A 27532-nucleotide genomic window follows, 5' to 3' on the forward strand; every position below is an offset into this window, starting at 1 on the left:
TTACTCTATTTTACTTGTATATATTTACTATATTTATTTTATTAATTCAGACTCTGCCACTTGACCTTGGGAAAATCCCTTCTCTGTGTCAGTTACCTCATCTGTAAAATGGGGATTAAGACCATAAGACCCACATGGGGCATGGAATGGGTCCAACCTGGTTAGCTTGTATCTACCCCAGTAGTTTGTTCAGTGCCTGGCATATAGTAAGTACTTAACAAATTCCATTAAAAAAGCTCATGTAGCACTTAAAAATGTTAACTAATTTCCTTGAATTGGCATTTCTATCAGTGGTATTTACTGAAGTACTTAGTATGTGCAGAGCACTGTACTAAGCACTTGAGAAAGTACAATATAATGTGGGAGGCTCTGGCCTAGTAAACTTAAATTCTTCCTTAGTTGAGGAAGTACACCTCCCCATTTGGGGTTTAAAGTCTAATAGATTCTCTTTTGGCTGACAAAATGGTTCCGTTTAATTTCCAGATGATGCTGATAAACAAGAGGTACTTCAGAACAAGAAAAAAGCTGTCCTAGTGGATGGTGTCGTTCTGAATGGCCCTACAACAGACTCCAAAGCAGGGGAGAAATTTGTGGAAGAGGCCTGTAGGCTGATAATGGAAGAGGTGATCCGGAAGGCTACTGATGTCACGGAGAAGGTACAGACTCCAATCATCGCGAGTGAGACAAATACTAATGAAATGTTCAGTGATGGGAAAACTCTTTTATTCCATTTGGATTTCCTGAAAGCACATGGGTCCCAGGTTTCAAACTAAGCCTAGGTTTTCTTCTGTTTAAATTTTCACATCAATATCCTTTTGGCTAAATGCCCATCTTTTCACTTTTCACAAATAGGATGTGAAAGGTCCTGAAAAGACTAGTTTAAGGATAGAATTATGCAGCAATTAATAGTCTTTTTTGATTGCCTTCGTGGAACCCAGTACTTGTACTGAGATTTTTGGGGAGGCTTTGGTAGAGTTAGAAGACACCCTCCTGGCTCTTGAGGGGTTTGCAGTCTAATGGGGAGACAGGCAAAAAATAAAATACTTGTAAGAAGAAGAGAATGGAAAGATGGGTGAGTAAATGCTTGAATAATAAAGTAAATTAAAATGTGTAGCGGTGTTGCGGTGGTTGTGAATTCATATGTGCAGGGATGGCACAAGAGTGCCGAGGTGGTAGGTGGGAGGATATGACTAGGGAAGGAGAAATGAAAAATTAACCAGGGAAATCTTCTCAGAGGAGATAGGACTTCAGAAGGACTCTAAACATGGGGAGAGTTGAGATCTGGTGGATTTGAGAGTAAGGGAGTTTCAGCTGAGGTATGTGTTTGTGTGCATGCACACAGGTGAGAGGCAACCAGCAGTTAGTAGGAAAGATGAGAATGAGGTGCAGTGAACAGGTTAGCTTGCTAGGAATTCATTCATTCAATTGTATTGAGAGCTTACTGTGTGCAGAGCACTGTACTAAGTGCTTGGGAAGTACAAGTTGGCAACATATAGAGACGGTCCCTACCCAACAGTGGGCTCACAGTCTAGAAGGGGGAGACAGAGAACAAAACAAAACATATTAACAAAATAAAATAAATAGAATAAATATGTACAAATAAAATAAATAGAGTAATAAATACGTAAAAACATATACACGTATATACAGGTCATTAGGTTGTCCCCCAGGAGGCTCACAGTCTTCATCCCCATTTTAATAATAATAATAATGATGGCATTTGTTAAGCGCTTACTCTGTTCAAAGCACTGTTCCAAGCGCTGGGGAGGATGCAAGGCAAACAGGAATGAACTGCAAGCTTGGGTGTAGTAAGAGGAGAAAAGTGGATAAAGCAGGAGAGCTGGTGGGATGCCTGGTAGCCAAAGGTCAGGAGTTTCTGCTCCATGCAGCATGGAATGGGTAATCATTGGAAGTTTTTGCTTAGTGGGAAGATGAAGTAGATATCTCAGGAGTGAATTTTAAAGCACAAAATAGTTAAAAATCTCCCAGGGCTTTGATAGTTAACCTCCTGCCTACTTTGGTCTTCATGAATTGCAACCAGAACGATGGGCCAGAGGACTGTGAGTTGAAAAGGCCTGTGAGTAATTAGTAAATTCTCAAAGATGACTTGAAGATTTTCTAATTCAGAGGTACCACAGTTGTATCATCATGTAGCTCTCCTGCTGTGTTTGCTTGGTATGTTCGCTTGGTATGTTTTGAATGATTTTATGGGAATTCAGCCTTTGTATCTAAAGGAAATGATGGCAAGGATGCCATTCACATACAAATATGAGGATGTCTATGGGGCAGTTTTTGAATGGAGGTTATTTCTTTTGTACCAGGTTTTCTTACAAACTCAGTCACAGTGGCTCAGTCACAGTGACTTCATGGCAACTCATTTTTACCACCCAGACAATTCTTACAGTGTGCACCCTGGAATTTCCCACCTTCTCTAGGTTTGTGAGTGGCAGCCTCCTGAGAAACTGAAAGAGCTTCTTGACCTGGAGATGAGGGACACGGGAGAACCTCATCAAAGGCTCTTGAAACTTTGCCAGGACGTAATACGATACAGCGTCAAGACCAGTAAGAATTACTGTTGCAGGCCAAGTTGTCTTATTTTATCCACAATTTGGAGAAAGCGTATTTCATTTTGCCACCACCATTTTTTCCCATGTGTTTGCTGGAAGGCAAAATTTTGTTCTCTCATAGATGCTATTGCTTTCTTCCTCATAGGAAATCAGGATTTTATACATGATTTTCGAGGTGGGGTTCTCGTTGTGCTTCTATGAGTTTTAAAAGAGATTTAAAATCCATGTAATGAATTCAAATATGCAAAATACTATCACTTGTATTAATGTTTAAAGTGCTCTGTTGAATGCAGTTTGCTCTTTTGACAAACAAAATCAAGCAAAAGAAAAAGATCTTTGGGAATCCACAAGAGGTATGAACCCAAAGGTCTTCCTGTTGTTTGTTTCTAAGTGATGCCTTAACTATTGTGGTATGATCTTTTCACCTTGAAACAATGTCTTGAATAAGTATCAAAATTTCCATTCTGTCCAGATAAATCCACAGGAATCAAAGTGTTGTTAAATCCATAAAAGTGGGTGTCTGTCTAGGTGCGTTGTGACCCAGTATGCATCTCAAAAGTGTTCCATATTTACAAGCAATTACTTCAATCAGAGGAGTGGAGTTAATCAATCAGTGGTATTTATTGAATATTTACTGTGTGAAGAGCACTGCACTGAGCGCTTGGGAGAGTACAGTACAACAGAGTTAGCAGACGTGCTCCCTGCCCGCACTGAGCTTAGAGCCTAGAGTGGGAGACAGACATTAATATAATTAAATAACCAAATCTTCCTGTGCCAACTTGTGGATCATGTCCTATCCAGAACAGATTTGCGTTGAGGGGAGAGGTATCCCTAAGGCATCCATTGAGTTATATCCAAAATGTGTAATGTAAACACATGTTATAGAAGAGCAGAGTCTATTCTTTTTTTTTCTTTTTTGGATTTTTCAAATGTTGGGTCCTTCACTTTATAGTACTTAAACACTTACTTTGTGCCAAGTACTGTACTAAGCGCTGAGGTAGATGCAAGTTAATCAGGTTGGACACAGTCCCTGTCCCACATCACAGTCTAAGAAGGAGGGAGAAATGTTCTAAGCTCATCCTGTAGACTGTAAGCTCACTGTGGGCATGGAATGTGTCCACCAACTCTTCTCTATCTTATTCTTCCAAGCGCTTAGCACAGTGCTCCGCGAACAGTAAGTACTCAGTAAATACAATTGATTGAATCCCCATTTTACAGATAAGAAACTGAGGCCCAAGTCAGGGGACTTGCCCATGATCACACAGCAGACAAGTAGCAGAGCAGGGACTCGAACCCAGGTCTTCTGACTTTCAGGCCCATGTTTTCTCCACCAGGCCATGCTGCTTCTCAGTTGAGAGGAATAAAATATGTAGGTTATGTAAAAATAATATTCCTCATTTAATAAGGCTAGTTTTCTAAATACTAAAACTTAGAAATTAAGCTGCCAGGGCCAGCGAAATGGTGTACTTAAATGTATCCCACTCATAAAATCTGAGGCTTCATGGCGGAAGTGACATTTTAGAAGAGGTAGTGAGTGGGGCAATTTATAAATCTGTCTAGGTATTAGAGGTAAGTGAGCAGTGGGTTCCCTTAGAGAAAAAGCCTAAAGCATTTCTTTGTCTGTGTGTTTGCTTTAAACAGCCAATTTGCTCATTTGTGGAGAGTGGCCGGGTACTGTCTTTCCATTTTGCAGGGACATGATTGAATGCTTAATATCTTGTTTTTATATTATTAGGTCACCCAAGATTTTTCAATCAGTTGTATGCTGGAATTGACTACTATTCCTTGGTTGCTCGATTCATTACAGAAGCATTGAACCCGAGTGTGTAAGTGCAATTTTGCTGAAATTTAGGCAGTGAGCACAGATTAGAAGTCTGCTAGCATTCTGTTTATGTTTTCATTTTCACGGGTACTGACTGAGATAGCGTTGTATGGATTATCATTGACAACATGCAGTTTTGCCTGTGCAAGTAAGCCAGTCTTCATCTGATTCATCAGATGCATGTGTAGATGTAGTTTTGTGCCTATTTCCTCTCTGTGCGGGCAGACCAAGAGGCTGAGAGGAAATTAGGGTTGGAGATCTGATTCATTTTACTGTGCATCCCCTAACTCATTCTGTTGGATCATAAAGTTGTGACTTGCTCCCCCTTTTTTGTGGCTGTTGGTTAATTCTGTGTTAGAATCCATTTCATCCAGAAACTAAACTCACACCTCCTTTAGCAGTCACCTGAGCTAATGGAAAGCTAACTATGGGACTATTTTAAAGGTGAAAATTATACTTTGTTCTCTGTGACACTAAAATAATGTTGGACAATTTCATACTATTCCAGCATTTAAACAAAGTATACCTAAACGTAGAGCTTATAAATATATTCTTCAGTCGATCAGTGGTATATATCTAATGTTTATCATGTGCAGAACACTACTTACTAAGCACTTGGGAGAGTGCAATACAAATTATTAAATTGTTTGCATTGAGTTACAGTGAGTTCTGCCATAGTGGGTGTTTTCATTATGTATCTTGAATAGAGTGCTCTTGAAGCATTAAGAACATTATTATGAAAACACATGTCCATCAGGCTACAGTGCCTAGTGGTGCCTAGTTGCCTCTCTACTTGTTTTGTTTTGTTGTCTGTCTCCCCCCTTCTAGACTGTGAGCCCATTGTTGGGTAGGGATTGTTTCTATCTGAATCAATGAATGAATTAATTAATGGCAGAAGGGACTCTGTGTGTGATGTCAGACACAACATGAGAATCACTTTCATTCATTCAATCTTATTTATTGAGCGCTTACTGTGTGCAGAGCACTGTGCAATTTGGCAGCAAATAAAGACCATCCCTATCCAACAACGGGCTCACAGTCTAGAAGCAGGGAGACAGACCACAAAACAAGTAGACAAGAATCACAAAACCAGTTTTTGTGCATGCCGGATTGTTAGGGAACGTGACTCACATGGATTAGCAAAACTGAATGTATTCCTTTAGTCATTGTCCATAGTTGCTTTGTGAAAGCAAAGCAACTATCCCCCTCCCTCCCTCCACCTGCGCCTTTCCCCTTCCCATAGCACTAGTATATATTTGTACATATTTATTACTCTATATTTTACTTGTACTTATACACTACTCTATTTTATTAATGAAGTACATATAGCTGTAATTCTATTTATTCTGATGGTTTTGACACCTGTCTACTTGTTTTGTTGTCTGCCCCCCCCCCCCCCCCACTTCTAGACTGTGAGCCCGTTTTTGGGTAGGGGCCATCTCTATATGTTGCCGACTTGTACTTCTCAAGCGCTTAGTACAGTGCTCTGTACACAGTAAGTGCTCAATAAATACAATTGAATGAATGAATAAATGAATGGAACGCTGAAATGGCTGTTTAATAAGGGAAATGTGAAGAATCCACCCTGTTACTATAGGGCTACCTACAAAGGGAAAACAGAGAGCAGTTGAGGATTGTTATACCGCCAAACGGACACATACTAAAAGTAGTTTTATATATTACAGGTGGTCAGAATGCCTTCAACTTGGTATTTATCTGATTATTTCTACTTTCCTATGGATTGTAGCCAAATTTTGTGGGCATTGCATGATGTACCCTTTTGACTGTGGTCATACTAAAGAATACTTTCATATTCATCTAGGTATACATATGAAGTATCCCCAGTGTTTCTCCTAGTTGAAGAAGCAGTTCTGAAGAAAATGATTGAATTTATTGGCTGGAAAGAAGGAGATGGAATTTTTAATCCGGGTAAGAAATTTAGTGATTACCTTCAGTTTCCATTGTGAGCAGCCTCGGGCATTTTACCGAGGTTTGATCCATGGTAAAATATCATAATGAATCCATCTCCATCTGGATGTCTGCCCGCCATCTAAAACTCAATATGTCCGAGACTGAACTTCTTATCTTCCCTCCCAATCCCTGCCCTCTCCCTGACTTTCCCATCACTGTTGACGGCACTACCGTCCTTCCCGTCTCACAAGCCCGTAACCTTGGTGTCATCCTCAACTCCACTCTCTCGTTCACCCCTCACATCCAATCTGTCACCAAAAACTGCCTCTCTCACCTCCGCAACATCGCCAAGATCCGCCCTTTCCTCTCCATCCAAACCGCTACCCTGCTGGTTCAATCTCTCATCCTATCCCGGCTGGATTACTGCATCAGCCTCCTCTCTGATCTCCCATCCTCCTGTCTCTCCCCACTTCAGGCTATACTTCACGCTGCTGCCCAGATCATCTTTGTGCAGAAATGTTTTGGGCATGTCACTCCCCTCCTCAAAAATCTCCAGTGGCTACCAATCAACCTACGCATCAGGCAAAAAGTCCTCACTCTCGGCTTCAAGGCTGTCCATCACCTCGCCCCCTCCTACCTCACCTCCCTTCTTTCCTTCTACAGCCCAGCCCACACCCTCTGCTCCTCTGCCACTAACTTCCTCACTGTGCCTTGTTCTTGCCTGTCCCGCCGTCGACCCCCAGCCTACATCCTCCCCCTGGCCTGGGATGCCCTCCCTCCGCACATCCACCAAGCTAGCTCTCTCCCTCCCTTCAAAGCCCGACTGAGAGCTCACCTCCTCCAGGAGGCCTTCCTAGACTGAGCCCCCTCCTTCCTCTCCCCCTCCCCATTCTCCCCACCCTATTTCCTTCCTGTCCCCACAGCACCTATACATATGTTTGTACAGATTTATTACTCTATTTTACTTGTACATATTTACTATTCTATTTATTTTATTTTGTTAATATGTTTTGTTTTGTTGTCTGTCTCCCCCTTCTAGACTGTGAGCCCGCTGTTGGGTAGGGACCGTCTCTATATGTTGCCAACTTGTACTTCCTAAGCGCTTAGTACAGTGCTCTGCACACAGTAAGCGCTCAATAAATATGATTGAGTGAATGAATGTGCATGATGCTTTTAGTTTACATACCAATCAGTGGAATTTTATTGAGCGCTTGTGTGCGTAGTACTGTGCTGAGCGCTTGGGAGAGTACAATACAGTTAGCGGATAAGTTCCATGCGCATAATGAGCTTACAGAAGAAGCATGGCGTAATGGATAGAGTACAGGTCTGGGATTTAGAAGTTGGGGGTTCTAATTGTGACTCCACCACTTGTCTGCTATGTGACCTTGGGCAAATCACTTAACTTCTCTGACCCTCAGTCTCCTTCTTTGTAAAATGAGGATTAAGATCGTGAGTCCCATGTGGGACAGGGAGTATGTCCAACCTGATTCGTTGTATCGACCCCAGCGTTTAGTACGGTACCTGGCACACAGTAAGTGTTTAACAAATACCACTATTATTATTATTATTAATAATAATAATAATAAGAAGAAGAAGAGTATTTTACTTACGCTGTATATTCAAAATATAAATGCCATACTGATCTCAGTGATGAGGAAGCGGGATGTGAACAAGGTTATTTGGTGACATTCTATCTAGTATCTTTCTAGGAAGCAATGATAATTTGATGAATACATTTAATCATATTAAATGAGAGCAGCCTCTATGTCTGTAGAAATGAGGGTAAGTAAAGAAAACAAATTATAGCTGAAAAAGCAGATGCAAGACTGGGAAGGTTCATCCCACAAGACTTTCAAATGTAAGGGATTGTTCATTTCCCTAACACTCTAAATGTGTCTTTCTGTTTTTATTTTTACAGGTGGCTCTGTGTCCAATATGTATGCAGTAAATTTAGCTAGATACAATTATTGTCCCGAGATTAAGGAAAAAGGGCTGTCAGGCTTGCCAAGACTCGTCCTTTTTACATCGGAAGAGGTAAAGAATTTGCTCTCATATTTAATCCATAGTATTTGAGTACTTACCCTGGGCAGAACACTGAGTGCTTGGAAGAGTACAACAGAGTTAATAGATGTGATCTCTTAAAGAGTTTATAACCTAGAGGGGAAGACAGATGCTAAAATAAATTACAAGTAGGAAGAAGTAATAGACTATAAAGTTATGTATGTTAAGCTCAATGAGGGGTGGGAGTATCCAAGTGCTTTAGGGATGCTGAAGAAGGATATTGAAGGGAGAGTGGAGATGAGAGATTTATCAAGGACTTCTTGACGTGGAGAGGAATAGACCATCGTTGGACTAGGCTGTAATCATTCTCTAAAATGTGAGCTCATTGTGGGCAGGGAATGTGTCTGTTTATTGCTATATTGTACTCATCCAAGTGATTAGTACAGTGCTTGGCACACAGTAAGCGCTTCGTAAATATGACTGAATGAATGAATTAATCCCACCTGGCCTGTGGTATCAGTATCCTCACTGACTTCCCTGCCTCCTGTCTCTCCCCACTCCAGTATACTTCACTCTGCTTCCCAGATCATTTTTCTAAAAAAAATTCAGTCCACCTCTCCCTTCTGCTCAAGAGCCTCCAGCGTTTGCCCATCCACTGCTGCATCAAACAGAAACTCCTTTAAGTACTCAATCGTCTCATCCCCACCCACCTTAGCGTGTTGATTTCCTACTCCAATCCAGCCTGCAGTCTTCGCTCCTAGAGCCAGCTTACTCACTGTACCTCAGTTTCGTCTATCTCACTGCAGATGACTTTCCCATGTCCTCCCTCTGGCCTGGAATTCCCTCCTCCTTCATATACAGCAGACCCCACTCTCCCCACCTTCAAAATCTTATTAAAATCACATCTCCTCCTAGAGGCTTTCCCCTACTAAGCCTTTATTTCCCCTACACCTCCCTTCTGCGTCACCCTTAATAATAATAATAATATAATGGTGGCATTTATTAAGTGCTTACTATGTGCAAAGCACTGTTCTAAGCACTGGGGAGATTACAAAGTGATCAGGTTGTCCCGTGGGGGGCTCAGTCTTAATCCCCATTTTTACAGATGAGGTAACTGAGGCACAGAGAATTTAAAGTGACTTGCCCAAAGTCACACAGCTGACAATTGGTGGAGCCAGGATTTGAACCCATGACTTCTAACTCCAAAGCCCGGGCTTTTTCCACTGAGCCACGCTGCTTCTCCTTGCATTTGGAGCTGGACTCTTTAAGCACTTGACAGTCACCCCACCCTCAGCTTTACGGATATATTCGTAATTTATTCAGATTAATGTCTCTCTTCCTCTCGACTGTAAACGCCTTGTGGGCAGGGAACGTATCTACCAATGCTGTATTGTATCCTCCGAAGTGCTTAATACAGTGCTCTGTGCACGGTAAACACTCAATAAATGCCATTGATGGATGCAGCAGTAAAGTTGGGATGTGGCAGGATGAGGAGGATGAAGTGACAGGATCTGTGCGTGCTGAAAGAGATAGAGGAGCCTGTGGACTTCAGAGTTGGCGAGGTTGATGGTATTGTCAATCCAAGGGGAGGAAAGGATTTTGGAGAAAATAGCATGATAGTGAAGAGGAGGTAGTGTTTCCCAGGGAAAAAGATAAGTAATCATAATTTTTAAAAAATCGATTGATGGTATTTATTGAGCACTTACTGTCCAACTTGATTAGCTTGCATCCACCCCAGTGATTAGTATAGTACCTAGCGCACTGTAAGTGCTTAACAGATACCATTATTATTGTTATTATTATTGTATGCAAAGCATTACATTAAGCTGTTGGGAGAGTGCAGTCTGGCAAAGTTGGTAGACATATTCTCGGATTTCCTCTTGGTTGAATCATGAAGGGTAAAATAAGGGATGTGTGAACAAGAAGGAATTGACTACTTTTCCCTGTGTCCTATTACTTTGTTATGAAATGCAGGAGTACAACAGTCAATCAATGAGTGGTATTTATTGAGCACCTGAGTACCAAACATTGTAGTAGACATTTGGGAGAGTACAACAGCAACAGGATGCATGTTTTCTAACGTCAAGGAATTTACAGTATATTGCAGATAGACTTCTGTATTCCAGGCCTTCATGCCTGACTGCAGACAGCCCACCCCCCTGGAGAGTGATGGCTTGTATTTAGTTTGTTCCTGGTCGGTGGCCAAATGTAGGTTGGGGAAAGTGGGGTGTTATGAATTTGGGGGCTGTATCTAAAGGTACTTTTGGCAAGGCATCCCTTCTCTCCTTTCCAGGTTTGCCATCATCTAGGAATGATGGAAGACAGTCTGCTGTTCCCTGGGTGGTGAATTGACACTGTCCCCTTGCAGGTCTTTCCTGTGCTTTCATGCCCTGCACTTCTGAGAAGCAGAAGCAGTGTGACCTAGTGCAAAGAGCACGAGAGTCAGAGGACCTGGGTTCTAATCCTGGCTCCGCCATTTGTCTGCTGTGTGACCTTGGGCAAGCCACTTAACATCTCTGTGCCTTAGTTCCCTCCTCCTTAGAGTGGGGATTCGATACCCATTCTCCCTCCCCCATAAACTGTGAGCCCCATGTGGAACCTGATTATTTTGTATCTACCATAGCACATAGTAGGGTAGAAGCAGTGTGAAGCAGCATGACTAGGGGAAAGAGCACGGGCTTGGGAGTCGGAGGACGTGGGTTCTAATCCCGGCTCCATCACTCATCTGCTGTGTGACCTTGGGCAAGCCGCTTAACTTCTCTGTGCGTCAGTTCCCTCATCTGTAAAATGGGGATTAAGACTGTGAGCCTCAGGTGGGACAACCTGATTACCTTGTATCTATCCCAGTGCTTAGAACAGTGCTTGGCACATAGTAAGAGCTTAACAAATACCATAATAATAATTATTAGTAGTAGTAGTACAGTGCATGGCACATCGTAAGTGCATAACAAATATAACTATTATTATTCTGAGGCAGCAGGGTTTTCTGTCAAGGTTCAGTTGGGGCTTCTTTACTTCTCTGAGTCCCTTAGATACTTAAATTTCATTTTTCAGGCTTTTATCTGTCCCTGCGCAGTTCACAGTGACATTGCCTTGCTTTTCGCCCTTGGGTAGGTGGAGAGAGGCTTCATTGAAGTCATTCTTATTCTGATGGCCAGTTTATGTATTCAGTGACTCTACTGGTCTCTGAGTGTGGAGTGTTTGATATCTCCCAATGGTGTTACAACATGATTTTCAAGAGAGTCTAACGGGTGGATGTCAGTGGTGAAGGCAGGTATTTATCACTCTGGAATCAATAGCTGTCCATTTGCCAGAGCCCAAACCTCTGGTGAAAAGCAACTCACCGTATCTCTGCTGAGCATATTACTATGTATCACTGCAGGTTGATGCTGGAGAAGATGAATTACCTTCCAGTGCACATTATTGCTCATCACCAAGGCTATCTTTTCTCTCTTAACAATGAAATAAAGGAATCTTTCAAGGTTTGGGGCATGTCTTATTTGATGCTTGTAAATTAAATACCAAGGATGGCATGGACAGCCCTGGTGGGTCGGGGGGAGGTACCATCATGAAAAGATGCATGACAAATGGAGGAAAAATAACACTTGTGGTGATACACCAAGATAAATGTGGCAGCCACAAATATTGTTATTAATATATTCATATCTGTTATTAAATCACTATAGGTTTTTTTTTTACAATAATGTCCTTCAGTGTCTTCATTTCTCAGGCTCAAGCCAGAATTAATTGGCCACCTGGCCTCCCTAAAGTGTAGAGTGCTTGAATGTTAATTATTTTAACCCCTTAGGTAGTTTAAAAACGAAATGAAAAAGACTTCATTTCCAACAAACATCAAGCTGAAACAACAAGTTCCTGTGACCTGTGATTAAAATATGCTACCAGACATCTTCGTGCATGGCACTATGCTAGACTTATGCAGATTATCACATATTCTGTGTGTACTCATCTGAAGTCTATATATGGGCCTTACTTAGCATCTCATTACTAACTCGAAGCCATAATTAAGTGCAGGGGTCTAATATCCAAGAGCACGTAGGTGTCATTGCCGCAGGAAACACTGCCAATGATGTATCCACTATTAAATATTGAATTTAATTATGTATCCTTGCTATGTATGAGCCTGGCTTTATAGAAACTCAGTCTGGTATATCCTGCACACATTTATGTAGAAGAGCTATTCTTCCTCACTCTCCCTTCAGGTGCTGCCTGTGTCTACAATCCACGTGCATAATCCTCCCGCCTTCACCTGTCACTGCTCCAAATGGGAGTGGATGCAGGACCAGAGAATGCCAAAGCCCCATATTTTGGGGGGCACAATATGTAACTGCCACTCTTTTCTCAGTCTTACGAAAAGTGTGGCAGTTAAGGCGCCAAATCCAGATGCCAACTCATTCTCTCCTTTTTCGATTAGATCTGGACTGTTTGGAGAATGCAGAAGGGAAAGTGGGGCAAGTGAGGATATTTTGAAAGACTTCAGATTGTTTGATGATGGGGCAGGAAAGATGTCATTCAAAAATATTAAGAGCGTGACCAAAGAGCTGGGGGAGATTTTAACAGATGCAGAACTGCAGGAAATGTCTGTTGAAGCAGACTGTGATATGGATGGAGAGATAAATGAGCAAAAGTTTTTTTGAGACTGATGAAGAAGATGGACCTCTGTCATCTCTTTGTTGACTTTTTGAAAGCGTATTTTTGTCACTGTGCTGGCTATTTCCATGAATAAATCTAAAAGTGTGTACTTTTATCAAACTTGCATATTTTAATTAACTTTATGACCAAATGTAGTTTCCATAGTGGGGCAAAATGTTCTTTCTGATTGTGTTTCTACCCCGCCCCCCCACCCCATTATCAGTTTATTATTTTTGACTTCAGAAGGTTTTCGGGTTTTTTTTTCTTATATTGACCATATTATACATGCATTGAAACCTGATGTGGACAACACATAGGACTACTTTTACCTTTTTTGGAAGCTGCTCTGGCTATTTCTTTGTCTTCTCCAGGCTTTTCAACTTAGTGTTTCTGATACCAATCATACCCTCAAACACCCAATATTGACCCCTTCCTAGGGTCCAGCTAGGGAAACAGGAAGGCAGCTGTACTCATTTTGGAGCTTGGTCAATAATATTTTCTGAGCAGACACTGAGTACACAATACTCTTACTAGTAGTAGTACTTCTAGCCGAGGAAGAAATTCTAAGGGAATCAGTGCAGTTAAAAGTCAGGCCTGAGACGGATGATTACAAAATGAAAATCAGCTTGGGAGTTGAGGAGGTGCCTTCTTTTCATATGTGAGTTCCTGGTCTTCCATCTGTCCAATATATTAACCCTCGAAGAAGCAAGAAAGAGGCAGGATCGTACTACTGAGTCAGGGAAAGGGGCAAGGATGGGGGAAGGGTATGCACTTGACTGTGTAACCAACCTTGAAGCACCCCACCACCCAGTCCCAAAACACTTATGTACGTAACCTTATACTCAGCTGCTTCCCCGCTCCGTAATTTATTTTAATATCTGGCTCCTCCACTAGATTGTAAGCTCCTTGAGGACAGGGGCTGCATCTATCAACTCACTCGTACTCTCCAAGTGTACAAAACGCTTGATAAATACCATTGATTGAACATTGGCTGTAAGGCATTTAGTCGGCTAGCTCTCCCTCCGACTTATCCACTCTCTTTTCCCATTAAATGTCACTCTCCATCTTCATTACACTTGATAACCTACTCACTATGCCTCAGTTTCATCCCCTCCTTTGACTGATCTCTTGCTAACACCCTCTCCCTTGTCTAGAACTTCCTCCCCTTTCAGATTTGACAGACCACAGCTCTTACCCTCATCAAAGCCCCTCTGAAATCACATCATCAGGAGACCTCCCCTACGGGCTTGGGAGTCAGGGGTCATGGGTTCTAATCCCAGCTCTGCCAATTGTCAGCTGTGTGACTTTGGGCAAGTCACCTAACTTCAATGTGCCTCAGTTACCTCATCTGGAAAATGGGGATTAAGACTGTGAGCCCCACGTGGGACAACCTGATCACTTTGTATCCTCCCCAGCGCCTTAGAACAGTGCTTGGCACATAGTAAGTGCTTAACAAATGCCGTCATTATTATTATCATTACTCTTCCCTGCTTACATCCCCGTACTGCCAGTTCACTACTTCTGGGCCAACCAAGGAGTTGAGTGCTCACAACCTCTTAAATACTTTTGTATATGTCCTACATAACTTATTACTTAATCACTTTAGCACTTCAGTATATACTGTATATACCCTGTTAATCACTACCTCATGTATGTATATCCTACTGTTTTCATCCCATCGGTGATTTGGGCAGGGATTGTCTCTCTCTATTGCTGTATTGTACTTTTCAAGCTCCTAGTACAGTGCTCTGAACACAATAAATAAATATGAATGAATGAATTGATTTTAGAGTGTCTCTCCCTTACTAGGTTGTCAGTTCCTTGAGGGCAGGGTCCATGTCTACTAATACTATTGTGCTCTTCCAAGTGCTTAGTTGAGTGCTCTGCACACATTAAGAATACAGTAAATATTATTAAGTGATCTTCTGAATTGTGGACCTTGAGTTTCTTGGGTGGTGAGGGTGGTGAGGTGAAATGAGCCCAGTCCATTCAGTGTCTTTGCATGATGTGTCTGATTTCATGTTCATCACCTTTTCCTTCAGTGTCACTACTCCATGAAGAAGGCTGCTTCTTTCCTGGGCATTGGTACCGAGAATGTTTATTTTGTGGAGACAGATGGAAGGTAAAGGGTCAGGGCTAATGGGAATTGGGATTGACTCATTGCAAAATGCAGTAGGATTGTAAAGAATATTTAAACGTAACTGAAAGTCTTAAATCTGTGTCCCTTAGAGGTAAGATGATACCTGAGGAACTGGAGAAACAAGTCCAGCGGGCCAGGAAAGAGGTGAGAGGGGGAGAGAGAAAGAGAGTATATGTCTGGTTGTGTGTGTTGTGCATGTGCGTGGAAAGAATATGCATGCTAGAGCATGTGAGAATGTATGATCATTCATTAAATCATATTTATTGAGCGCTTACTGTGTGCAGAGCACTGTACTTAGCACTGGGAAAGTACAATTCGGCAGCAAAGAGACAGTCTCTAAATAGAGACAGTCCCTACCCAACAGGACAATAATAATGATATTTGTTAAGCGCTTACTATGTGCCAAGCACTCTTCTAAGCGCTAGAGAGTGTGAATGAGACAAGATGTATAATGCAGAGAGAGAATGTGTATGACAGAAGCAGTCATTCCTGTAAGAGAAAACAGGGTGAGAACTGCAGTAGAGAACCTCATTTATAGATCTGACCCAAATCTTTGTATTCAGTGACACTGTCAGATATTTCAGCTCATAGACTATCCAAAGCTATTAAAAACATTGACAGCACCATTTTCTATGTCTTTACCGTCGTATATCCATGGGAGCACTTAGACTGTGAGCTCTTTGTGGGACAGGGATTGCATCAAGCCTAATCAACTTGTATCTACCCCTCTGCTCTGAACAGTATTTGAAACATAGTAAATGCTCAACAAATGCCATAAAAAAGGCAAGTAATGCAGCCCAGAAGTGTTCAAGTAAACACCCCATTATATCTCTCCTGCTTCCAAGAGTTCTGCTACCTATGCAGTTTTTTTTAACAAATTCATTCATTCATTCATTCAATTGTATTTATTGAGTGCTTACTGTGTGCAGAGCACTGTACTAAGTGCTTGGGAGGTACAAGTTGGCAACATATAGAGACGGTCCCTACCCAACAGTGGGCTCACAGTCTAGAAGGGGGAGACAGACAACAAAACAAAACATGTGGACAGGTGTCACGTCATCAGAATAAATAGAAGTAAGGCTAGATGCAGATCATTAACAAAATGAATAGAATAGTAAATATGTACAAGTAAAATAAATAGACTAATAAATCTGCACAAATATATATATAAGGGCTGTGGGAAGGGGATGGAGGTAGGGCGGGGAGGATGGGGAGGAGGAGAGGAAAAAGGGGGCTGCAACTTCTTGATCAACTCATTCTCCAAACGTGCTCTGATTTTTTCAAAGTAAGGTCCCTTAACCAAATCCCATTATCGTTAATCCAACAATAGAGCTTCAGTAAAACTTCTGTAGAGAGCTGACCCACTCCCAGAGGGCTGTCATGAACTGGGAAAGTTACTTTTCCATCACTTGAGCAACAGAAGCTTAGTAGCAGCAACTTACTTTAAACCTCACACAGGCCTGCTTTGAGACCTAATTTATGAGGGTGTTTCAAGCCCCAAAATGTCAGTCATTTCTCTCCCTGCTGATCACGAGTTTGGACCAAGTTAAAGCTGAACTATCTACATGACCCATCTGGCTTAAAAGCATGCACACCTCCTCTCTCCCACCCCATCCCCACTGCAAACGGAGCAGCAGACCCACCCTCCGCTGCCTTTCTGACAGGCAGGAGTAGAGGACGTGACTCAAGTCGAATGGGTTATCCAAAGAATGAGAAGGCCAGAGTAGTTTGTTCGGCTATGAGGGTTGGGAGAGATTGGATCCCTCCTTGGTCTAATCATATGTTTTTTATGAAAGCCCTTACCAAGGGGAAAAACTATTGGTAAGTCTTTTCAGTCTGAATGTCTTCAAGTTTGTGATTTTAAAAAAAGGCATCTTCATTGCAGATACTCTGTGTGATGTACCTTCTTTGATCAGTGCTCTATTGCTCATTTTTTTTCTTGGTTAGTGTTTTTAAAAAGGACTCAAAACACCCAGTGATCTGGGTGATCCTGAGTTCTTTCCTCTCCTGGTGAAACATTCCTTGGTAGTCTTTGACTGGGCCCTGCGCACGTATTACTTCTGCATGTCTCTTGTCCTGAATTAGTCTCTAACACTTAATTCTGTTCACTAGAGGAGTTTTCAAGGGTGAACATTCACAAATGTCACCAAATGTTTTCCTAGGCCTAGAAGCCCAATTCCTCTTTTTGTCTCTAAGTCATTTACTACATTTATGTTTCTTTAACTCAGTTGCACGGTGGAAAACCTGCATTAAATTAAGCGTGATGCGTAAATTTAAGAGACAAAGAAAATTAATTAATTCATTCACTCAATCATATTTATTGAGCGCTTACTGTGTGCAGAGCACTGTACTAAGTGCTTGGGAAGTACAAGTTGGGCAACATATAGAGACGGTCCCTACCCAACAACGGGCTCACAGTCTAGAAGTTACAAAGGGACCTGTTGTAGACGCCTTAAAAAGCAGAAAACCTGTATACGTTTCCCAATTCTCTTTCCTTCATATTATGCTTTAATTCACGTTGACCGTCAGGAGACTATTTAGCTATAATTAAATCTCTTTCTCTTTATCTTGTTTACTTCAGGCACTTTTGAGTTTGTCTCTCAGGTCATCTGACTTGCATTAGTCTAGGTTTAGGAAAAACACACAAACTGGATAATGATGACTATGAGTCCACAAGGATATGCATCCAGGCCTAAGCAACTCAATAATCAATAATTTCTGTAAAAAAAAACCCCATTGCATTATTGGTTTAATAAAATTGTGTGTCCATTTGAGGTGAAGCAATAACTAGGGAGGATACTCTCATTTTTGCCCATGTATAAATTACATAGGTTCACCTATAAGTTTTTTTAAAATTTATGTGATAAACACACCATTTTCATGTTAGGCTTGGTGCTTTTTTTCTTAAATTGTGCAAATTTGGCTTGTTCTTGGACCAAATTCAGAATTCTTTGTGAAAGTGGCCATATGATTGCAAATGGCCAGAAACCATCTCTTGGCAATCTATGAATAGACACGTTCTGTGTGACCTTGGCAAGCTATTTAAATTCTCTGCCTCAGTTACCTCATCCTTAAAATGGGGATTAAAGCTGTGAGCCCCATGCAGGGTGTGGACTGTGTCCAACCTGATTATCTTGTATCTACCCCATTGCTTAATACAACGCCTGGCATATAGTAAGCTCTGAACAAGTACCTTAATAACAGTGAACAGGATAAGGATTGGGAGGTGTAATTTCTAAAACCCAGACTTCCCAGGAAGTTCCAAAGCCTACCAGTCTTTTTCCACGGAGTCATTTATCCAGCCATTGATTCCACAAAACTCCCACGTCTCCCTCAGCTTAAGAAGACACCTGGCCCATGTGATTTATTTTGATCATTTTAACATGTCTCACATTAGATACAGTATGATTCCAAAGTGTGTTTTATTCCCCATCGCACTCTTCATTGCAATATCTACTATTCATGAGACTCAGTCAGAGATAATTTTGTTGATAGGTAGTTGCTACATGAGTAGAAGGACCAAAGAACAATCTTACCTAATTCATAATCACTTCATCACAAACTGGATTCAGAAGGTAAATCCTAATGTAGCAAAATTCTAATCTTTTACAAAATTGCAGCGAAGTAACTAGAAACTCGTTATGGGCAGGGAAGGGATTTACCAACTCTGTTGCATTGTACTCTCCCAAGCCCTTAGTATGGTGCTGTGCACACAGGAACTACTCAATAAATACCATTGATCAACTGATTCACCCCTCAACTTTCATAGTTGAAGTGATCACGTATGATCAGGTAATTTCAGAAATCTCAAGTTTCCTTCCAGACCGTTTTCATTTCGGGTCATTTCCTCCATGAACAACACATCTCCATGATAGTCTGGAAGCATGACATTTCCAGGAGAACAGTTTTTCAGGGCCCTTCTTCCTGGACAAAATGACACATTCTAAAAGAGAATGTGATTGTAATGTTTTGGCTGCTGTTGTCCCCGTCCATGCCTTTTTAGCTCTCCTTCCAACTCTGGCTTCCTTCCACAACAGCTCCTAGCAGTACAAATGATGCAGTAATCAGCTTTAGTGACAGAAGCTCTCTCAGCCATGACTCATTTCGAACTCCCTGGCTCTGTCAGTGTCAGAGACTCAGGCCTCTGTTGCAGCATCTGATCTAGAAGGTGCCAGAACTGCCTCTTGTTGAAGCTACTTTCAGATGTCCCTACACTGTCAGCTTTTCAGTTATTCCATACTTCAGATGCCTCCTCATTTCACCGTAGGGGGATCATCAGTCTCTCATTTGGATAAATAGGTGAAAAGTTCAGGCATAAAGATTTCCAATGGGGTACCCCCAGTAAAAGCTGCTAGCCAACCAAGTGGTAATCTATTAGTTTAGGAAATGGTTTGGGGACTGTAAAATAGCTAAAGAAATGCTAGAAGGTGTGAAAGCAAAATGATGTCAAGGATGAAATGGAACTTTTTAGGATGAACATTTGTCAAGTAATAATCTTACCCCTTCCCCTCTACCATGGTAGTCAAGCCATCTTCATCACTCAACCTTGTGTCTTCTGCAAGCTTAAGCCGGCGATATAAGAACGCTTTTGCTTCCAGTGAGAGATGGTAGTGTGGCTCAGCGGAGAGAAAACGGAACTGGGAATCAGAAGAACCAGGTTCTAGTTTTGTAGATCTTTTACTGGCCTGCTGCGTGCCTTTGGTCAAGACACAACTTCTCTATATCTCAATTTTCTCATCTCTAAAATTAGGATAAAATACATATCCTCCCTCCCTCTTAAACTGGGAACCTGTGTGGGACAGAGACTGTATCTGATTTGATTCTCTTATATCTAACCCAGTGCTAAACCCAGTGCTTAGCACATAGTAAACACTTAATAATACCTTTTTTCATTAGCCTCCAAAAAAAAACTAAAAGATATTGCCTTGAAAGAGACGACTGGGAATTTCTCTGGATTTATGATGCTTTTATAACTGCTAGTTCCTAGAGGAACAGTTTAACTATCATGGTGATATTTCTGCCCCTTTTTAATGTTTTTGTTTTTGTTTGTGGATCATTTTACAGGGAGCAGCACCTTTTCTTGTCAGCGCTACTTCTGGCACAACCGTCCTGGGAGCATTTGATCCTCTGGATGAAATAGCAGATATCTGTGCAAAATACGGACTTTGGCTGCATGTGGATGTAAGTGTATTTGTTATAGTCACATATTTAAAGATTCTTTTCATTGCCTTTGGAAGAACTGTGGTTTCAGCGTATCAGGAACAAACAAGCTAAGGATGGCAATTCAGCTCTCTTCTCAGTATATTTTGAAATAAAAGTAGTAAAGGAAATGAATTTTGCTCAAGTATTACGTATTTCTGACGATATGCAAAATTCTAGATTAAGGGAATTGAGAGGTTGGACTTCAGACTCTTCAATCCCTTCTTCTCCTTTTGCCCTTCCATGGGTCTCCCTCCCCAGTTTTCAAGGTTTAGGGAAAAAAAGTTCTCAAAGTCTTTTGAAAAATTTCCTCATTATCTGTCCTGCCCATTCTCACACATAACAATGCAATAGAACAGTGAAAATAAGACTCTTCAGCAGAATCATGTGCACTGAGTCTCTTTCACCTCCAAAAAAGGGCCCAGTTGATTCAGAATTCAATTCTTTTTAGATGTATTATAAAAAAAAGTAGGCTGTTTTGGTACAATTCTAAATGTGCACATACATGCACACACACATATATAGGTGTAATATATACATATTAGCTGGAAGGACTATATTTTGGAAAAATTGAAATCTCATTTGCATACAGAGGAATAACACTGATTTTCAGTATTAATTATTAGATGTTTCAATAGACCATGCCAATATTTCAAACAGATCATTGTGGATAGTGGATAATTTAAATGAGATTTTTAGCTGTTGGTACATTTCTTTGTCTTCATTTATTAATTTATATTTTATTGATTTTTTTCAAAGACAGGCAAGCTATAACCATACATTGTATTCAAAAAATGAAAACATAAAGTGAATACTTTATAACTGCAGTTTAAAACTCCCTAACCCTCTGGAGTTATTAATATATATTTTGCCCTCACTGAGGGAACATCAAATATAGATTACATAGATTTAGATAGAGTAACTACAGCAGCTTCTAATTCAGGAATAATCTTCAAGATTCGTGGGGCTTAGAGAGAAATGCAGCTCCTAAAAATGAATTAAAATCAATACTGACTAGGGTTTTTTTAAAAGTAGATTGAATGTTCTTTGTAAGATACTTTCCTTTGGAGGAGAACATATGCAAATAAACTATTTTTTTCCTATGCAAATAAACTATTTTTTCCATGAATTTTTAATATTGAGAAAAATATTTTACTCAATGCAATATGCATGACACCTATAAAGTTCTGCATGTAGGAACTTATTTGAATTTTCATTTATATTCTAAGGGTATTAATTGGAAAAAGCCTTGACATGGAGAAAAAACACAAAATTGGGGTTACATATGAATCCTTCACTGCGTCAAATGAAAACTCACCTTCAGCTTTAAGGCACTGTCAACTGTTTCCCCTCTACCTATCCTTGCTCCTCTCCCCCTACAATCCAGCCCACACACTTCATTCATCTGACGTCAACCTACTTACGGCGTGTGAATCTCATTTCTAATCCTTTCGACCTCCTGCTCATGTACTGTCTCCTGTCTGGAATTCCCACTGTCATCTTTATCTCATAGACCACCACTCGCCCCATTTTCAAACACCGGCTAAAACCATATCTTCTCCAAGAAGCCTTCCCTGAATTACCTCTCATCTACCACCCTATTCTCCTCCCTTATGCTTCATCAGTGCACTTAAATCCATGCCCCAAACCAACTTGATAACGCCCCCCACCATCCCCCTAGTACATATGTATATATCCTTCGACTTCTTGCTTCCTCTACGTGTCATTTATTTTAATGCCCATTTCCCCCACCAAATTGTAAACTCCTTAAGGGTGGGGATTATAACTACCAACTTTATTGTACTCTCCCAAGTTCTTAGTACAGTGCTCTGTATACAGAAAATGCTCAATAAATAACATTGATTACTGACAAATTGATATAGTCTAGATTGGATTTCTAGTTGGTAAAACTTGGAGAGAATCTGTCCCATTATATTTTTTAAAAAATATTTTTGAAAAAATTTGTTCCTATTATAACTCTTCCTTTCTTCTAATATACGTTAACCTACTAGGCCTTTGATTCTGAAACAAACTGCTATCATCATCATCATCAATTGTATTTCTTGAGCGCTTACTGTGTGCAGAGCACTGTACTAAGCACTTGGGAAGTACAAGTTGGCAACATATAGAGACAGTCCCTACCCAACAGTGGGCTCACAGCTATCATATGCTGGGCTATTTACTGCAGTTGGTTTCACCAAAGGCTTGTACTTCTTGGCCTCCCAGAGTTTCATTTTCACTCATTCGTTTCACTTTTTGAGAAAAGAACTTCTCATTCATTCAGTGGAGGACTGACATAATTTTTGAACTCAAGTCCTCAAGAGAAAGAAAAAAGAGCAGAGGGGATTGGTACACACTTCTTCACACAAGTACTTAGGTATTTTGATTTGATATTCCTTTGTTTTTTGTAACTCTTGTGTGAGCTTTTTGCTTTCTGTGGGTACTTCTTCGTCAACTGGCGAATAAGCTGGTAGTTGTGAGATTCTCTCAGGGCACAAATCCTATAGATGGATTAACATTATGGCCTGAAAAAATAATTGTAGAATTCAGAGTTTTAAGTAATTACCTTGGAGAAGAGGAATTTAGAAACTGAGAAGAATCTGGCCTGATAAAATCCATCGATCAGGCGCACTTATTGAGCACTTACTGTGTGCAGAACACTGTAGTAAGCACTTGGAAGAAAACAGTAGACATTATCTCTGCCCCCAGAGAGCTTAATCTAATGGGAATCTAATATCTTTATCTTGTATCCGTATGGGCTATCCTCAGATTAGAGAAAGGAAATCATTACTTCTCAAAGAAGCAGCGTGGCTAAGTGGAAAGAGCATGGGCTTGGGAGTCAGAGGTCATGGGTTCGAATCCCTGCTCCGCCAATTGTCAGATGTGTGACTTTGGGCAAGTCATTTAACTTTTCTGTGCTTCAGTTACCTCAGCTGTAAAATGGGTATTAAGACTGTGAGCCCCACGTGGGACAACCTGATCACTTTATATCCTCCCCAGCGCTTAGAACAGTGCTTTGCACATAGTAAGCGCTTAACAAATGCCATCATTGTTATTATTATACAGTGTGTTCCCTAGTCCCACCAGGAAGCAGGTTGAACTGACAAAAATCCTGCTTTCATCTGTGTCAGAAGCAGCTCTGAAACTCCAGGAAGCAATAGAGAAACAGCATGGCTTAGTGGAAAGAACACAGACTGTGTTCTAGACTTCTGTGACTTCTAGACTGTCAGCCCATTGTTGGGTAGGGACCATCTCTATGTTGTATTTCCCAAGCGCTTAATACAGTGCTCTGCACACAGTAAGTGCTCAATAAATATGATTGAATGAATGAATGAACACAAGCTTGGGAGCCAGGGGTCATGGGTCCTAATCCTGGCTCTGCCAATTGTCAGCTGTGTGACCTTGGACAAGTCACTTTAACTTTTCTGTTCCTCAGTTCCCTCATCTGTAAAATGGGGATTAAGATTGTGAGCTCCATGTGGGACAACCTGATAACATTGTACTTACCCCAGAGCTTAGAACAGTGCTTGGCATGTAATACCACAAGTACCATCATTATTATTATTAAATCTGGTTATGGAAGTGACTTGGCTGTTGTCATCAGACTTTCACAATGAAGGTTAAGTGGATATTAGTTTAATAAAAGCCCATATGTATTCTTTTTTCCAACAATGCCAACTAAATCCTTAAAAGCCTATAGTAACTTCCCATCATCACCATTAGATTGTAAACTTGTCAAGGTATGTCTGCTGTGTGTTCCCAAGTGCCTTGCATAGTTCACAGCATCTATCAGGGACTCAGTAAATACTACTGATAATATATAGGTCTGAATAAATATTTCTATCCAAGAGACTGCCACAGGCCATTCCTTTGTTTACTGTGGAGCAAACTTTCTCATTGCCTCCCACATTGGATTGCCTAATTCCTTCTTTTACCTGGAACAACAATTCCCTCCCAAAGTACCAACGCACTGCCTTCCAGCAATAATGGAGATTGTACTTCCTTCATGAAGTTTTCCTTGATTAACTGAAAGTAAGGTGACAATTTTTCTGTAAATCAGCCTCACTGAATTTGAAAATCATGCAGTTCACTCAGCATTCTCCATATCACAAAATGCAAAATTGCAGCTTCATTTCAGGCACTTGTGTGTACCATTTTTCACTGGGTTTGAATGACCTTTTGTATTTATGTGTCTTTTCTGTCCAAGATTGTAAGTTCCTAGAGAGCAGGGGACTCTCTGGGCTTTAACTTAAGTGCCCAGTATGTATGTAGATGACAATATTTCCATGATGATGATACTGGAGAATTAAAGAATTCTCTGTGGACAGCTGTGGACAGTAACCTCATTTATAACAGGAATTTGGGTCATTGGCATGCCCGCTCCACCCATTCATTTTATATGACATAAGCCATATAACTACTTCCTAAAGTATAATGTCCTTATTTGGAGTTCAGGGCTGAATAGGATTAGAAGCTATTCCTTTAGGGTGGCCTATAAAGACCTTTCAGTATTTAAATAACCTTATTTTGGTTACGAAACTATCTCTACAGGCATCTTGGGGTGGCTCAGCTTTGATGTCAAGGAAGCATCGCAAGCTTCTGAATGGCGTCCAAAGGTAATTGGAGTTTCACAGTTCACAGTTGCACTTTCACTTGGAAGGGACAATCCTTCAGATCCTGTGTTTCCATATCTAGCGTAATGTTTAAAGTGGAGGAAGAAGAAGTTTTGGAAAAGCTCCTCAGACACTCAGCCCTCTAATTCAGGAGTTAATACTAAATGTGAAAATTGCTGCTGATGTCCGTATTTTGGGAAGGAGGCTAATCGGATTTCACTCCCCACCCCTTTCTTTGCTTAATCCCATAGGGCTAACTCTGTAGCCTGGAATCCTCATAAAATGCTCATGGCTGGAATCCAGTGTTGTGCATTTCTGGTGAAAGACAAATCTGTGAGTTTTTTTTTTCCTTTTAATCAATGAGAAGCAGAAGGGATTGAAGTGTAACTCTTCGATAGGTTGTTTTTTTAAAAAAATATTCTTCTGATTGGATGACATAAGATCAAATAAAGGGTCCTGAAAAGTGCTAATGGATGAAAAGAGGCCCAAATAAATGATCAACTGTCTTTTCAAAGGGTTTGATTTGGGTTGTATATAATCTGATTGGTCACTGAAGAGGCAGGCTCCAGAGAGCCAAGATTACTTGTTTGATATGTATTCTAAAATGTGATTTTCAATGTTTTTAATATTTATTCCATTTAAATTTGGAGATAGTAAGCTATCTTGAAACTTCTACACAGTGAAATTGAAGCAGATATTTGTCTCATTAAATGAAATGCTTAATATGCTTAGCTGCGCTTTAATGGACCTATTTCATGGAAAGATGCTGTATGAATGTTGATTACTGAATCACCCTTTATTGGGGGACTGGATGGCTTATGTTTAGAAATGGGAGGTTTCTGATTTCAACCAAAATCAAGTCCACTCTCAGACCTTATAATGACCATTCTTGGCGAATTACTCTGCCAAGTAGCCCAGGAGTGAGTATGAATAGGAAAGTCCAAATGGTTTCACATTCCTAAATCTCCTAGGTTGGTTGAGAACTTTAGAAATCTTTGCAGCCATTACATTCATTTTCTATTAAAAAGGGGTCTTATTATCATTAAAATAGTAATGGACCTGTCATAAATCCTGTAGTTGCAAGGATGTTTACATGCCAGTGGTATTTGGCACTTGACAGGATTTGGTGTTAGAATTTCAGTGAACAGTGAATTAAGAGTTCTGTGAAATACAGAATTCACCCAAGCAAGAATTGTCCCTTAATGTTTAATTATACTTCTTTTCTGTGCGTCTGCTGAAACTCAAAATCTGCTCTTTCACCTGATGCTTAGTTTTTTGGTGCTATATTTTTCATTGCTCTGATCCCTCTAGTCTGACCTTCCTGTAGAAAGGAGAAGCAGCGTGGCTTAATGGAAAGAGCATGGGCTCGAGAGTCAGAAGTAGTGGGTTCTATTTTTATGTAGTAGTTGGTTCACCACACTATGGTATTGACTCACTGAAATGCGCAAGTGAGGGCGGTGGAAAGAATGTGGGACCGGGAATCAGGAGATATAGGTTTTATTCTCTGTTCCGCCTTGTTCCGCCTTTGGCCTGCCATAGTACTTTGGGCAAGTCAGTTTCTCTGTGACTGTTACCTCATCTGTCAAATGGGATGGGATATCTACCTTGCTCGACCTCCCAGATTGTGAAGCCCAGGTAGGCCAGAGATTGGGTCTGATCATGTGATATATACCTCCATATTTTGCAAAGTGCTTGGTGTGCTGTATGAAAATACATTTAATTAAGAACTTTTAAAAACAATGGTCTCTTTGAGCCACATTTGCCGGCTGCGTCAGTATTGGAGGGGCCATGTCAGATCCTTTCCCCATCACCAGAAGTGAAAAAAACAGGGTTATGTGCCAGGTTCAGTGTCAATCAGCCTGGGTCTGTCCGTCTGGGTTTGTGATGTTCAAGGATCAAAAAAGACTCGTCCTCTGGGGAAGATTTTTGTTTCAACAAAACATATTGGTACATATTGTACATATTTACTATTCTCTTGTACATATTTACTATTCTATTTATTTTGTTAATGATGTGCATCTAGCTTTATTTCTATTTGTTCTGACAACTTGACACCTCTCCACCTGTTTTGTTTTGTTGTCTGTCTCCCCCTTCTAGACTGTGAGCCCGTTGTTGGGTAGGGACCATCTCTGTATGTTGCCAACTTGTACTTCCCAAGTGCTTAGTACCGTGCTGTGCACACAGTAAGCGCTCAATAAATGCGATTGAATGAATGAATGAATGAATGAATGAACAGGCATCATTAGTAGTCTACTAGTCGTGCAAGTGAAAACTCCTCTCCACCGATGACTTCTGGAAGCATGCTAACAAGAGAAGCCACGTGGCCTAGTGACCAGAACCCGGGCCTGGGATTCAAAAGGACCTGGGTTCTAATCTTGGCTCCGCCACTTGTCTGCTCTGTGACCGTGAGCAAGTCACTTTGCTTCTCTGTCCCTCAGTTACCTAATCTGTAAAATGGGGATTAAGACTGTGAGCCCTATGTGGGACAGGGACTGTGTCCAACCTGATCCAACTTGTATCTATTTGATCACTTAGTACGGTGCCTGGCACATACTAAGTGCTTGCAGTGTGGCTCAGTGGAAAGAGCATGGGCTCGGGAGTCAGAGGTTGTGGGTTCTAATGCTGGTTC

General features: G+C 40.9%; 1 protein-coding gene across 1 annotated transcript in view; it reads left to right on the forward strand.

Moving 5' to 3' along the window:
* GADL1 (glutamate decarboxylase like 1) overlaps positions 1 to 27532 on the forward strand; it is a 140899-nt gene that overhangs the window by 22480 nt on the left and 90887 nt on the right. The window contains exons 2-11 of the mRNA XM_038772720.1: positions 484 to 656; positions 2436 to 2562; positions 4303 to 4393; positions 6212 to 6318; positions 8219 to 8334; positions 14994 to 15073; positions 15181 to 15235; positions 20156 to 20272; positions 24842 to 24906; positions 25155 to 25236. Of these exons, the coding sequence (XP_038628648.1) occupies positions 484 to 656; positions 2436 to 2562; positions 4303 to 4393; positions 6212 to 6318; positions 8219 to 8334; positions 14994 to 15073; positions 15181 to 15235; positions 20156 to 20272; positions 24842 to 24906; positions 25155 to 25236 (1013 nt within the window). The remainder of the gene's footprint in view (positions 1 to 483; positions 657 to 2435; positions 2563 to 4302; positions 4394 to 6211; positions 6319 to 8218; positions 8335 to 14993; positions 15074 to 15180; positions 15236 to 20155; positions 20273 to 24841; positions 24907 to 25154; positions 25237 to 27532) is intronic.

The sequence above is a fragment of the Tachyglossus aculeatus genome, chromosome 2, assembly GCF_015852505.1.
Source record: "Tachyglossus aculeatus isolate mTacAcu1 chromosome 2, mTacAcu1.pri, whole genome shotgun sequence".
In the NCBI taxonomy this organism is placed as follows: Eukaryota; Metazoa; Chordata; class Mammalia; order Monotremata; family Tachyglossidae; genus Tachyglossus; species Tachyglossus aculeatus.